This window comes from Eurytemora carolleeae, unplaced genomic scaffold (assembly GCF_000591075.1).
Source record: "Eurytemora carolleeae unplaced genomic scaffold, Eaff_2.0 scaffold870, whole genome shotgun sequence".
NCBI classification, from domain to species: domain Eukaryota; kingdom Metazoa; phylum Arthropoda; class Copepoda; order Calanoida; family Temoridae; genus Eurytemora; species Eurytemora carolleeae.
This window is the reverse complement of record NW_019397085.1, coordinates 137,721-153,523: the sequence shown is the minus strand read 5'-3', so window position 1 is coordinate 153,523 and position 15,803 is coordinate 137,721. Positions and strand designations below refer to the sequence as shown.

At 31.6% G+C, this 15,803-nt stretch overlaps 1 protein-coding gene across 1 annotated transcript; it reads right to left on the bottom strand.

Moving 5' to 3' along the window:
• Positions 1 to 18: 18 nt before the first annotated feature.
• On the bottom strand, positions 19 to 14,209 carry LOC111711731 (innexin inx2). Its single transcript, XM_023486157.1, has 15 exons — positions 14,139 to 14,209; positions 13,057 to 13,135; positions 12,572 to 12,674; positions 12,110 to 12,171; positions 9,684 to 9,751; positions 8,268 to 8,328; positions 6,816 to 6,869; positions 6,042 to 6,115; positions 5,371 to 5,440; positions 4,515 to 4,607; positions 4,122 to 4,169; positions 3,074 to 3,121; positions 2,446 to 2,493; positions 1,838 to 1,905; positions 19 to 49 (listed from the first exon to the last, which is right to left on the bottom strand). The coding sequence occupies exons 1-15, from the start codon at positions 14,150 to 14,152 to the stop codon at positions 19 to 21; spliced, it is 921 nt and encodes a 306-aa protein (XP_023341925.1). The 5' UTR covers positions 14,153 to 14,209.
• Between the last annotated feature and the right edge of the window lie 1,594 nt (positions 14,210 to 15,803).

Genomic DNA, 15,803 nt, shown 5'->3' with positions numbered 1-15,803 from the left:
AATACAGAACATAGCTTCTTAATCCATGGGGATTAGTAATACCAGGGCCCTATAGTTAAATATAATACAGATGTGCAATACAGAACATAGCTTCTTAATCCATGGATTAGTAATACCAGGGCCCTATAGTTAAATATAATACAGATATACAATACAGAATATCAAATAGGTTGTCAAGTACAATAGATGGCAACAGAAAAATCGACCAACTGCGCACAACGTCATATGTGTCAAATGAAAAAAGAAAGACGACATGTCCTCTAATTAGTTGGTATGATTTCCAAGATTCGGTGGAGATAAAACACTTGACAACCTATTTGCAGAATATAGCTTCTTAATCCAGGGATTAGTTAAATATAATATAACATATATAATAACTATCAATTTGGTAACTAATTATTAAGTAACAAACATTTTGGTAACCTTACAATTTTGTTAACCTGACAATTTGTTAACTAACAATTTGGTATGTAACAATTTGGTAACCTGACAATTTGGTAACTTGAAAATTTGATTACTCGACAATTTGGTAACTCGACAATTTGGTAACCTGACAATTTGGTAACCCTACAATTTGGTAACTCGACAATTTGGTAGCCTTACCATTTGATAACCTGACAAGTTGGTAACCTACAATTTTGTAACAAATAATTTGATATCTAATAATATAAAACATGACAATTTTGCCTATAATTTTGGTAACCTCACGATACATTAGAGGCTCTATATGAGACCATTGAAGATTTAATAAATTTAATTAATGTTAATATTAACATACAAATGTTAATGTTAATTGATATTAACATATAAGTAAACATCAATAGCTTATAGTCAATGTTAATGTTAATGTTAATGTTAACTTTATATACTGACAACCATAAACTTTAATGAATTGTTTATAGTCAATGTTAATGTTAATGTTAATGTTAATGTTAATGTTAATGTTAATGCAACTAAAGAAATGTTGTAACTGCTTTTTTTACTAAGATAATAAAAATATTTTTTTCTTTTTTTTACTAAGATAATAATGTTGGGCAAGGTGGCAATTTTTACAGTGAGCTTCAAACCTACAAGAGGTCTTTAAAAATATTGTTTTCTTTCTAAGATCTCTCTTCACTAAAACACAGAATAAAGGTCTAAAACTGATATTTCTGAGGCCTATCAGTTCTAACATTTGTGAAAACATATCAATGGTCTTCTTTCATGTTTACTTTGAGTTTATTCAAACACTTTTAAAGATATCAGGTTACCAATTTTCAGGGTTACCAAATTGTCAGGTTACCAAATTTTTAGTTACCAAATTGTTAGTTATCAAAAGATTAGTTATCAAATTTTCAGGTAACCAAATTGTCGAGTTACTAAATTGTTCGTTACCAAAATGATGGTTGCCAAATTGTCGTGTTCCCAAATTGTCGAGTTACCAAATTGCTAGATACCTGGTCAGGTAACCAAATTGTTAGTTACCAAAATGTTGGTTACAAATTGGTAACCTGACAAATAATTGCATTAATATTCATATTTTGCAAACTCTTTCGCTAAATTTCGCATTTTATTTGCAAATAAGCGAAAACTTTCCGTAGTTTTGTGAGAAAAAAAATGCATTAGTCTGTTTTGCTAAAAATATGCGAAATTTCTTGAAAAAAATGAAAAATTTCGCAATTTTTTTTTTCTCGGAACAGATTAACGTGATATTTCGCGAACATTTTCAACAAACGGAATAGGAAAAAATTTAATTTTTTTTGGTGAAATACTTTTTTTTCGCGAAACGATTTCCCTTTTCCGCTGGAAACCCTAGTTGCATGGTGATATTGGGACAAGGCAATATTGCAGTATCTACCTGTATATAAGGTTTAGAGAGGTAATTACAACTAGAAAATGAAACCAAAGCCACATCACCAAATAAACCTGAAGTTTGCTCCAAAATTGTTTTCAATTATATATATGGTATTATACCTTAATCTTCTAAAAGTAATCTTGATGTCCAATATGGGCACTTTAAATTTGGAAATAAATGTTTGAATTCTCATTTAAAGTTATCTCACCAGGTTATGACCACCACGGGTCATTCATTATGAATCAAATCAAATCAAACCATAGGTTGGCTGCCATAGGAGCTGTTTACAACTGAGCATTTGATTACAGTTTAACACAGAACTTTGGAGAAATCGAAAGAAATTAAAAAATGTCGTCTTTAAACCTACTGATAATAGAATTGCAAAGACGACATTCTGTGAATTCTTTCCATGCATCCGAAGTTATGGGTTAAACTGTTTTACATATAAATTCCGAATTTAATTCTGGTCATTTGAATGTAGTTAACATGGCATAATATTTTTATATTTTTTAACCTTAAAACCTTTTAGAAAAAATGTATAAAAACGATTTTTCAAATAAAAAAAATGAAGAATATTTAAATTTATTATTTTTATGTATTTTGAAGATTCCCTTGTCATTGACGATGTTTAATGAAAGAATGCACAAACTTTCATGATTCTAAAATAGAAAATTAATATAAAACAGAAATTAGATTTTTTTATTCACTTTGAAGCTCAATATTAAAAATTTGAAAGGCTATTTTTTGTATTAATGATGCTTTAATCAAATAAAAGAAAGAATCTGGCGCGCTTTGATACGTACAAGACTTTGAATTTTGCTTGCAGGCTGCATCTAAAATTGTCAAAGTTTGAAATATAAAATATTTCCCATCTGGGTGCAAAAATATATACTGTTAACCCCTAAATGAGCCATACATCGAAGGAATTTACCAAATATCGTCTTGACAATTTTTCAATGGGTTTTTTACTATTTTACGTAAATCTCAGTATTTTTGAAAATAAATAAATAGCCATGAATGTGCGGGAATAGTTTTAAAGACCATTTAATTAAAAACTAAATATCTGCAACATTCCATTATCAGAAAGTGTAGAATACGACATTTTATGAATTCTTTCGATGTATGGCTTATTTAGGGTTTAACTGTATATAATTCGAGTTTGAAGCAAATACGCCGGCAGTTTCTTTAAAAGGAAATACTTTGTATCGACAAAATAATTTTTTCCTCTTTTATACTTACCACAAGATCCCCGCCCGAAGCATATCTTTCAAATTTACATTTGGAAGCCTAAAAAGAAAATTTTATCTCATCTATATTGTTGATTGAAAGGACTGTAAACGTAGATTTAATTTATTTATTAATAAAAGAAAATAGAAGACGACAATTATTAATTGTGAAATCATGAAATTGGTCAAACAACCTTAAAGGGACTGTAAGCGTATTTTCAAGTGTCCCTCCTCGTAAGGATGACAATACCTGTTTCAAAACGGTATTCTTAAAAGATTCTAAAATGGAAACTGTTAAACCTAAAAAAGCGACAATATCTTCTACATTATTAATCAGATAGAGAATTTAAGGATACTATTGTGAATCGGTCATTGCCATCTTTACAACTAATTCGTTTTAATAAACTAATATATAACTAATTTATAAACTAATATATTTTATACAATTTGTAAAATATTACATTTTAAAGAGGTTACCCACAGGCCACAACGGGAGACTGTAAAAACGAAACTCTTTAAATTCCTAGGTTAAATTAAGCCCTCTGCCTTGAATTTTGGTGGCCTTTTAAATATTTGGCAAAGAAAGAAACAGTTGCAGGGAATCATAAGTTTTCTAAAACAGACATACATGTAAAATTTTTGATCAGTCTTCACTGAACTCTAATACTTTGTGGGTAACCCTGTATTTATACTTTCTCTTTTTCTAAAAGAATATGGTCTTCTGCAATTTTAACAATTTTTTCTTTTATTTTATTGGCCAAATTATTTTTCTCTTCAAGGGACTGTATGAGTTATATGAAGTGACCCCCTCCATAAAAAATGTCAATGCCAGATTTACAAAACACCATAAATTAAAACTGATGAAGATATCCATGTTTTTGTTTCCTTAAACTGTTTAATTTCACTTGTAGCTTCTATTTTATCATATTCAGGCCTAAAGAGTACAGTAGTGAATCGGACATTGCAGTTTTTTAATGGATTGTTATTAATCATACATTATCACTTTTACCAATTTTTCTATTTAAAGTATTTTCGGCGGTTTTTGACTAGCTTACTTTTACCTTTGGGAATGCATCTCCCATTGGGTCATCCTCCCCTCGTAAGTACGCCTGAAAAATATTGTAATTAAGACTGTAAGTGTAATTTCAAGTGACCCTCTATGCAAAAATGACAATGCCCGATTTACAAATAGTGCTGATGATAAAAGCTTTGTCTGATCAAATATTGTAAACCGGGCAATGCCATCTCTGCAAGGAGGTTCCCTGAAAACTACGCTTATAATCCTAATTGTTCAAATAAAGGATGAAAATTATATTGAATGTGGAAAAGGGTTTAAAGGTAAAAGACTAACTGACTGTAAGAATAATAGCATCTGTATTAATTTCCATTAATAGCTTGTAATTGTAAAAGTCCAATAAAAGTCCATAAAAACTCATTAAAAAGTAAATTAACACCTTTATAGCATCGGAACCATAATTCTTAAATCTACCCTGCAGGAATACATCAACAAGCAGTAAATTGAGGCACACGTTCAGTAGGTTCAATACCTAGATACAGGGGGACCCAATAAACTGTGGAATAGGGAAACGAAAATTAAACAATGTTATGTTAGTGTTAAATGGGTCGGTGTATACCGCAAAATAAATGTATTTCATGTTTATTGGACTATTTAAAATCATAATAGTCGTCTTCCTGTTTCACAGCTTTATAGGACCTACAGTATTATAAATAATTAGCATCGTTAATTTGTTTTTAATTTCAGCGTTTCTGGGTTCTTGCTCTGAAAGGTTGGTTTTAGAACACTGCAGAATTCTAACGATCTCAAAACCTATTCATTCCAAGGTTATAATGCAAGGAAAGTTAATTTCAATTGCGTTTACTCTGCGTACATATTGAAGCCAGTTCTCTCCGGGCGGAATTTGTAAACAAGAATAGATGCATCAGTGTTCGTTAAGTATCCGAGGAGGTTAAAAGCATTGAATTTTGATAATTTTAATAATTCACATAATAGGTTCCTATGACCAGAATATTTCTTGATTTTAATGTGAAGAATGGATCCCATGTCGGGCATTGAAATCCGTCTTCTTGTGTTTACATTACACTGCAATAGAAAAGATTATTACACCTCTGAAATAACTGTCCTTGTATTATAACCTTGATTCACTCTTAGTCTAAAGAAAATAAAATGTCAACCTGAACAGAAAAAAATCAAAAGTAATCAAAAAAATATCTTTCGAAAAAAAACAGAAACATACTTTTGTAAAACAGGAAAATCTTTCTTCCCATTCATAGTAATTGATTAAATTTTACCTCACAAACGAAGAATATGAGAGCGTACATGTTGTTCTTCCCTGCGTACTTTGCGTACAACGTGTACAACCTTAAGCAAACTTTATTTATGTACAGAATATAGTTATTACTAGCAATATTATTATTATTAGGAGAAAAAACTTGTATTTTTTCTACAAAATTTAAAACATACTTTTTTTATAGACTAAACTATGATCTAGTAGGGTATGTAAAATAAGCCTATGATAGGCCGTGTACTTTAAAAAGTCTAGCCCAGGGAGTAAGGAATAGAAGGGAGATATAACTGACGCGGTTCGCCCTATCATATGATTATACATGCTTTGCAGACGGGTACTCCATTTGAATATGAAATATTTGTCTGAAGTACAATTACCGCGTATACAATGACCTTCACTGAATATTTCATATACAAATGGAGTACCCGTCTGCAAAGCATGTATAATCATATGTTAAGGCGAAACGCGTCAGTTATATCTCCCTTCTATTCCTTACTCCATGGTCTAGCCGCACCATTAAAGTTGAAACAAAGCCGGCCAAGGAGAGAGTCAGGACAGTACTTGCCACGCATCCCTAAGGCCGGTACAAGGGGGTCGGTCCGGTTCAAATTCAAATTGACCCTAGTTCACCGTGATTCCTCCTTGGCGTCATGTATTTGAAGCCATGCAGTTTACCTCCTCACTCGTTCCTCTTGTTCTTCTTCGTTAAGTGGTAAAGTAACTTCACATTTAGACGTTATAAACTTAACCTGAACCAGGTTGCAATGTATACAGTCTTTATTTCTCAATTTAAGGGATTGTATTGTAAGTGTAATTTCAAGTGACCCTTCATGCAAAGATTTCAATGCCCGATTTAGAACGGTACCCATGAAGCCTTTATCTGATCAATGATATGAATAATATTGTAATTTTTCTAGGTTCCTTTTATCTGATCCATAATATGAATAATATTGTAATTTTTCTAGGTTCCTTTTATCTGATCAATAATATGAATAATATTGTAATTTTTCTAGGTTCCTTTATAATATGAATAATATTGTAATTTTTCTAGGTTCCTTTTTTTCCCCGCAGTAACTTTTGTAAAGGAATGACAATTGAAAAACTTTTGTTCTCAAAATAATAAGTATTCATGTCTAATCCGGACAAGTTTGCGCACATTATACAATTTTCACCTTTAATCTTTTTTACTTTTTTGTCGGCAAATATAAATCAGGATGAGATGCGTTCAGCTTCTACAATTTAAATTCAATCGTGTTTTGGTTTGAAGTAATGCTTTTGATACTTTCGCATGCACACGTGTCTGCCGACTAAAAGAACAATTCAACTCTAGGAGGTCGTACGAACGCTAGTGCTCGCTAGGACAAGAACCAAACTGTTAAATCTTCATGACGATGACACATTCCAACATATTTCATCGTTATTTAAGATAATGCATTGCTTTAGCCCTTCCTTGCCACCCTCCAATGTTTTCCAAATAAGCCGAGGAGTGTGGAACAGTAAAGCCTATAAATAAAAGGATATTTAACTTTTTAAAAAGCAACCTTAAGATTTAAGAGTGCCAATAATGATTCATTAAAAGCTTAATCGAAATCTGATGTGTGTACTTGATTGAATACGTACTTAAAGTTTAAGATTAGAGATTGAGGAAATTGATGCGAGTTTTATTGTCTCACAGTGTAAAGTTGAAATATAACAAAATTTTCAATACTTAATAAAAAAATGTTTGTTTTTTTTGTTTATCAATAGCAAACGTTTCTTGGAAAAATCCTCGTTTTATTAAAATTAAAGTTTGCAACTTTTTTATTTGTAAGTTTGCAGTTGCTTGCTAATCATAGAATTATTTTGCGCGACAGCATTTAATTTCATTGTTCGGTTTAATTCTGAGAATTCTACATGAATTATTTTATGTTTTTTAGCAGACTCAAAGGTTTTCACATTATAAAGACAATTTTGGCAGGAAACTGAATAAGTTAATCTTGACATTCATTCTTTTATTTAAAAGTGTGTATTTTATTTATGTGTGTGTATTTTGACCGATTTCAAGGCATTGCTATTGTATTTTGAACATTAAACAAGGGATGTTAGGATGGATAATTAATTTTGACCGTTAAACAGGATTGTTTGTGTATTTTGACCGTTAAACAGGGATTGTTAGTGCATTTTGACCGTTAAACAGGGATTGTTAGTGTATTTTGATCTTTAAACGAGGATTGTTAGTATATTTTAGCCGTTAAACTGAGATTTTTAGTGTATTTTGGCCGTTAAACTGGGATTGTTAGTATATTTTGGTCGTTAAACTGAGATTTTTAGTGTATTTTGGCCGTTAAACTGGGATTGTTAGTGTATTTTGGTCGTTAAACTGGGATTGTTAGTGTATTTTGACCGTTAAACTGGGATTGTTAGTGTATGTTGGCCGTTAAACAGGGATTTTTTGTGTATTTTGACCGTTAAACTGGGTTTGTTAGTGTATTTTGACCGTTAAACTGGGATTGTTACTGTATTTTGACCGTTAAACTGGGATTGTTAGTGTATTTTGGCCGTTAAACTGGGATTAATAGTGTATGTTGGCCGTTAAACAGGGATTGTTAGTGTATTTTGGCCGTTAAACTGGGATTGTTAGTGTATGTTGGTCGTTAAACTGGGATTGTTAGTGTATTTTGACCATTAAACTGGGATTGTTAGTGTATGTTGGCCGTTAAACAGGGATTGTTTGTGTATTTTGACCGTTAAACTGGGATTGTTAGTGTTAGTGTATTTTGACCGTTAAACTGGGATTGTTAGTGTATTTTACATCATTTTTGATCAAACAAATATGTTTAAGTAACTGGAGTTGTAACATCATGTTTCTATTTAAATATTCATGGGTGACTGGAAACTACGTAAACAGTCCCTTTAATTTACCTGAAGGAATAGAACCCAGGCCACCCATTGATAGTAGTTGTGGTAAACTCTAGTGTGCAATCTACAAATTATTTAGATACAGGGTGTCCCATGAAACATGACAGTTCGTAAATAGTTTAGAATGTCTTCTTTCATAATTAGTTATGTTGTTTGAATTAAAGAGAATGATAAAAATATTGTATGCCAATTATATTATTGTAAAATTAATTTCAAAGTAAAATATATTTGAGAAAAAAATGTTTTTAACGTAATGACATGCAAAAAGTCTTTAATATCTAGTATAATATATGGAAGAAGACATTCAAAACTATTCAACAACTGTCATGTTTCGTGGGACACCCTGTATTTTAAAGACCGAAGTTTTCAAGTTTATTAAATCTGAACTTCTGAAGGCTGGGTCAATATGATTTAAATGTTAGATGAGAAAATTAAAAAATTTCAGCAGACTAGGACTTTAAGAAACAATGAAAAAATGGCAGTAGGTATCATAATCTGCATTGTTCCCCATTCTTTATAAAACTGAATTGAAATTAAGTAACGTCATATATTCCAAACAAAAGATGAAACTTCAGAGACAGCTTTACTGAATTCATTTAATATGTTTTCTTACATTTATGGTTCCAACTTCCAAGCAGCTGTAATCTTGTCTCTATTTAGTGAGAGGCCGAATTTAAAGAATTTGAGCCGCGACTTAAATATGGTTGGTTCTACTTGAAATTGTATCAAATGTTTCAAGATCAAGCCGGCGCTTAATTTAAACCGGATTTTGGCGGATTTAAGCCGCGGCTCAAATTCTTTAAATTCGGCCTCAGGGTTTATAACTATAATTGAAAAAAATATTTTTTAAGATATACAATCTTTGCCTTTGAAAGAGTTTCAGAAGTTAATATTTTTGCAGATCAACGGATTAATTCCTCTTCAATTATGTATAACGTACATTGAGGGATTAAGCATTAATACTCAAATTTAAAAGTGCCATCGTTGTTTTTTGAGATCAAGCGTTCAAAAGTTTCGACTTAAGAGCTGAAAACTCAAATCCTGAGTGCATATGTATGTATCCACCCTCGACACTTTTGATTTTCTGCTTAATCCTCTCTTTTGGATATCCCTGCTGTCTTTAAACCAATAAGAGCTCTCTCATTAATTACGCGCCAAAATTTTGAAATTTATCGGCTTCTGATTGGCTGTTCGGTTTCTACAATCGACACCTGATTGGTTGCAGTTTAAAAAATTTCCCGATTATTAACGTAAGATTAAATTCGTCTTCAGATTAATAAAAAGAGGAAATCAAGCATTGATCCAGATATCCACAATTCTAAAGTGTTCAGCTCAAGTCTCATTTGTGTGGGTTATCCTGTACATGCTTAATAACTGTGACAAAAATCACAGATATTCAAAATGTCGTCTTTTTCTTACTTTGCGTTGAATGTGCCAAATCTGCAAATATCTCGTGTGTAGGTTTGTAAGCAATATTCTTCATCTTCCTGATATTAGAGATATTAGGATGAGTAAAAAACCGAGATTATCGATGTTTTGGAAACAATGTCCTAAATTCTTGTTTACTCTGGATTTTATACATAAAAAAAATACATGTGATGAATAAATCTAATAAAATTTGGCTTGGGTGTCTGGGAGTTTGTTTGTTTGTATTCAATAAACGTCAAAACGGCTGAACCGATCGGGCCCAAATTTTTTGTGGGCCATCACATGACCACAAGGAAGGTTTATGAATGATAAAAATTTAAAAAAATGTATTTTAAAGGTTTTTAATATTGTAAAAAATTTATATTCTTGAAAATCCGCGAATTTTTTTTTAAAATCCGCAAAATTTTTTTCTTCTTTGTTGTTATAATGTAAACAAAAAGAACATGTTCACAATTTAAATAGAAGATGGGCGAGAAGCACCCTAAAAGCCCAGTTAAATAATATTTCTTAAATATTAACCCCTTTCGCATGCACACGTGTCTGCCGACTAAAAGAACAATTCAACTCTAGGAGGTCGTACGAACGCTAGTGCTCGCTAGGACAAGAACCAAACTGTTAAATCTTCATGACGATGACACATTCCATGGGGGGTCAAATTGCCCCCCCCCCCAGCAGGAATAGGGTTAAATAAAATCCGCGAAACCATTTTTGTTGTTGAAAAATTGTTGGTAAAATGATTACTTATTGTATTCCAAAAGATTAATCAAAAATTGAATAATAGAAAACAAAAAATGTAAACCAATTAATTGGATTTTTGAGGTATTATTTAAAAACATTTACTGCAGATTTCCACTTAGAATTTTTTGGAGATTTTTAATATATCTCATTCAAGTTTAGATGAAATTTCTGAAAATATTTTTGAAATATTTTTTATCACATTTTTAATTTTCATGCCTAAAATTCGAAGCAAACGAAAATTTTAGGAAATTTTTTCAAAAAACATCAATAATCAAGTTTTTTTACTCATGCTGTAAAAACATAATATCAAGCGTTGGAACTGTAACTACACCACCCCCTCTCTCACCCTAGGGATGTGGTTGTTACAGGAACATTTCATGTAGTTGAGACATTTAGGTGTGAGGACATTTCATGTAGTTGAGACATTTAGGTGTTGGGACATTTCATGTAGTTGAGACATTTAGGTGTTGGGACATTTCAGGCGTTAAGACATTGTCACATTTCAAGATGGACATTTAGTAAAGAGAACATGATCAAAGATTGGACAAGGTAAAAATGATTGTATGATATATCAAGAGAGGGTAACCTTGGCTATGAAAAATCCTCTTTCTTTTGGAAATTTCCTAATTTTGAAATGTCCTATCAATAAAATGTTCTAATCATAAAATGTCTCATCTACGAATCCTCCAATTCAACTAATCTTTATTTAAAAATTAAGATTTCATTGTTTTTTCTTGTAGGGATTGAATTATTATTATGGTTCATTAATTCAGCAGTAAAAGTTTAGTCAACGTCATTTTTTACAGAAAACCTCCATGAAAATTGTGTTGATTTTGTCTAACATAATAAATGTACCTTATTTGAAATATTATGAAAACTACGAAATGTACTTAAGAACCCCTGTTTATCTGTACACTGTATTTCTGTCTCCACAAAACTGAACTTGGTATTTCTGATTTTAAAAGACAGCCCAACCTCCTTGGAGGATAACTTTTCTCTCTAGAAGGAAGTTCTTCGTGAAATTACACGATATACTACAAAAGTAAATAAACATATAGTCTTCATCCCTCCCCCCACCACCACACCAACCCTTCTCCCAATTTCTGTCCGAGTCCATTCTTTTAATAGATAGTGGTCGTGTAGTTCACGTACTTTGGGGGGGCGATATGTTGGCCGCTAGATGTCTTATGCTAAATTCTTATATGATAGATAGATAATTTTTCCGTACACTTGACGACCTATATAGGAGACGTCAAGTTGTCGACCAATTTAGTTTATGGAAGGAACGGCCTCTGTGCTAGCTGTTATTTCAGCATACTGCTATCATGTACAGTTTAATATTTATTCTGTCGTAGAGATCACTGAGTCTGTAGAAAGCTGAGAGAAAACAGGATTCTCCGTGCTTTCTTTTACAGACTACATATATAAACATAATGCTAGCGCAATTTAGTGTGAAAATTGTTATTAAATCTCCATCTCCCTGATTCCGCGTGTACTCTAGTATACACCTAAACTCTATATCTATTTACTCTAATGATATACTTCACAGGATGCAGGCTGATTGATTTTCTTATTAAAGGAAGGAGAAGTTCTGTTCTCAAGCAGTAGGGTTGGGAGGTGAAAATACAATGTGGCAAAACTTAGTTCTCAGAAAAATTAAAAATCCTTTCATTTTTTACCTTCCGGATGAACCCGTTTGTATAGGTTCCTGTTAACCAACACCAACCATTGGTAGCTTTAGCTAAACAAAGATTTTTCTTTCTTTCACTCATTAAAAGCTTTTTTTTGAAAATCATCTATCTATACCTGTACTTAAACGACATTTTAACTATTTATAACAATTTTATTTTGGTTCGCAGTGTTATAAAGTTTTTCGCCAGAAATTTCTCTTTATCGAGAAGGTTCAAGCTTTTTTAGATTTAATTTTGTTCTGAGCTTCAGCAATGGACAAAATATAATCTAAAAAGGTGAGAACCTTCGAGATATTGAGAAAAGTCCTGTCCAACAACTTTATAACACGTCTCTCTCATTTGTTACGTATAAAGGTAACAAAAAAATCACTGTAAATAATAATTTTTTTGATAAAATAAAAACCAAACATTATCAATTATCAATCTATAGAATAAATAATTGTAGCTCACGCTGAATAGAATTCGAGCTCTCCATATGGCAGTCTATAGGATCTCCGAAATGCTGTTTGGCCGTTACCATTGCCACAAAAACCAGGAGCATAACAACAGTTATCTATAACAATGAGACTGTTAACGGATTATCAGAAAATAAGAAGATTGGAAAAATGATTATCTGCATTCTTCATTAAATACCTGTATTAATAAATTTTTTTAATAAAAAATCTGAAAAAAATAAAAAAATAATTAATTTTTACAATTTCATGAGATACCCTCCAATTAAAGAGCTATTTGCTCGGTTCAAAACATAAGTTTAAAGGGACTGTTAAGGTAAAATTAAAATAGGGTATAGGCTTGAAGCCTGAGCATTTTAGGAGTTGATCGCGACCAATATTAGTTCTTTATCATATTAATTTCTAGAGACAGGGACATCAGATAGAACTAATATAATTATGATAAGAAATATGATAATTATAAAAATAATAATCATTAAGTACCTTGTAATGAAGACGAAACACAAAATTGTCTATTGCAACCTTTTCCCATTTCAGCAGTCGTTTTACAGGTTCAAAAAACCTTTAAATAAAATAGAAACTATGAAGCTCTAACATTTATAAATTAGTCTTTTCTTAACCCTATTCCCAGGGAACCCCCCCCCCTCTATTTCCTTATTGTAATACAAATCTATAAAATTTGATACACTTTTGGAAAGCCCTTGGGCTCTACTTTAATGATCTGCAAAAAAAAATAATTTGCAAATTTGTACAATTTCAAATATTCATTGCAATTTCTAGTTATTAAGCAAAAAATGTGTAAAAATAAAAAGTGCGCGAAAAAGGATAAATTATACATTTTTTAAAAAGCCCTTACCATGGCAAAATTGAAAATGCAAAAATATTTGCAAAATTTTTAAAAACTAAATTTTTATTCAAGGAAAACTGTAAATGTGCGAATTCTCATTAAAGGCATCTGTGCAAAAAATTATGAAAAACCTATTCGCAAAAATTGTGGAATCTGCTTCTTTTTTGTTCAAGGCTTTCCAAAGAGCTATATAATGAAAAATCCAATGACCAGAAGTTGGTCTTAATATAGATTTAGTCGGGTAAAGATGAAATAAGGCATTCCGGAAGTATGCCTGAGGATTCAGGCAGTTGGTATAAAAGCCCCGCTTTGAACCTAAATTTAGGGGAAGATGTTGTAAGAAATACAAAGATCTTTTTAAACAGCCTGTACAGTGTACACGCCTGTACAGTGTACACGCCTGTACAGTGTACATAGCAAAAAAATTGTTAAAAAAAGTAGAAGATATAATTCAGCTGGTGTAGTACAGTGCTAACCAGAAAACTCGAAATAGAAAGACGACTTTTTGCATCAAGTTATAACTCTAAAATGTCTAATGAGCATGAGATGGGCACTGTCCAATGGGCCGTGTAAACAGACCTATATCACTAAATTAGTGATTTAATAAGTGTCTAGTAAAACTATTTTTACTTTGTATAACAGCAAATGAACTTAAGTTTATGCTGTAATTTCTTCTTCCTTTTTCAATTTTTTCTGGTTATCACTGTACTTTACTTACGTTGGTATGTACATATTGGTAAAGCTTGTGCAAGCATTCAATATATATGTACACAGTATAAAGAGTAGAACACTACTGTTTGACTAAATGAATTTGAAATCTTAAATACGTACTCTTTTTAAGAAAGCCATTATTCAGCAATCAGAGAAAGTTGTGAGTTAAAAGCTTGCAAAACAATTCCTTACGTTTCGACTTTAAACTAAAATAACAATATTTTTTTAACTAGAGCTTCATCAACAATCTAATTCATGAACAATTAACAATGGTGCCCTAAGGGAACCCTCGTCCACATTCCTTGATTTCACTCCTTTACTTCATTCCTTGATATATTCTTCTGTTGTAACGTATACCTATATAGTAAGGACGTATATGAACCTGGAACCTGTTGTAACGTATACCTATATAGTAAGGACGTATATGAACCTGGAACCTGTTGTAACGTATACCTAGATAGTAAGGACGTAAATGAACCTGGAACCTGTTGTAACGTATACCTATATAGTAAGGATGTAAATGAACCTGGAACCTGTTGTAACGTATACCTATATAGTAAGGATGTAAATGAACCTGGAACCTGTTGTAACGTATACCTATATAGTAAGGACGTAAATGAACCTGGAACCATTTTTATCGTACTCCTCGTATACGTGTCCTGATAAATTACTTAGACTTTCTATGTACAGGTGTATGCTGAATAACTGTAATAATGCACGCTGCCCTGGCAGCAAGGATCGGAGATTTTCTCAGTCTCGATACCTAATTATGGAAGATTCCTACACCAGCATAAACTCCATTTTATCTCTTCCAACTAAACTTTATGTTGGATAAAAACGATCGGGATGCAAAGGCTGACATTTGATGTTAACAAACGCACCGATCAAAGAAATTTTTCATTACAGGATGTAATAGAAAACTTTAAAAGAAAAAGCTTTCCATGTTTTGTTTTATTTTAAACGAATTTTTAAACGAAACTTCACTTCCAAGCCTTTCCTATAACCTACCTTAAAAAAAAAAATCTTTCCGTCAGCAAATTGACTAACTTTGTGGGATAATTTATACGTTTTAAAGTAATTGAGCCTGAATGTCGACGCCGATTTCGAGCAGTTATATTCGAAACGCTGAAATTCTTGGTTTTACCTTCCTAATTTCAACTATGTTTAGATTTCATATGCTAATTAATTATAAATAAAAGCATAATTTCCGTATATCAATAATTGTGATTTATAATAGATAATCTGTAAAATATTGTTAAACCAAATATCTGAACGGAAAATAAAAATATTTAGTTTTTAAAGATATATTCTTCTTTACTCCATTCCTTGATATATTCTTCTTTACTTCATTCCTTCATATATTCTTCTTTACTTCATTCCTTCATATATTCTTCTTTTCTCTTTTCCTCGATATATTCTTCTTTTTCCATTTCTTGATATATTCTTCTTTTCTCCATTCCTTCATATATTCTTCTTTTCTCCATTCCTTGATATATTCTTCTTTACTTCATTCCTTCATATATTCTTCTTTTCTCTATTCCTCGATATATTCTTCTTTTCTCTATTCCTTGATATATTCTTCTTTTCTCCATTCCTTGATATATTCTTCTTTTCTCCATTCCTTCATATATTCTCCTTTTCTCTATTCCTCGAAGTATTCTTCTTTTTTCCA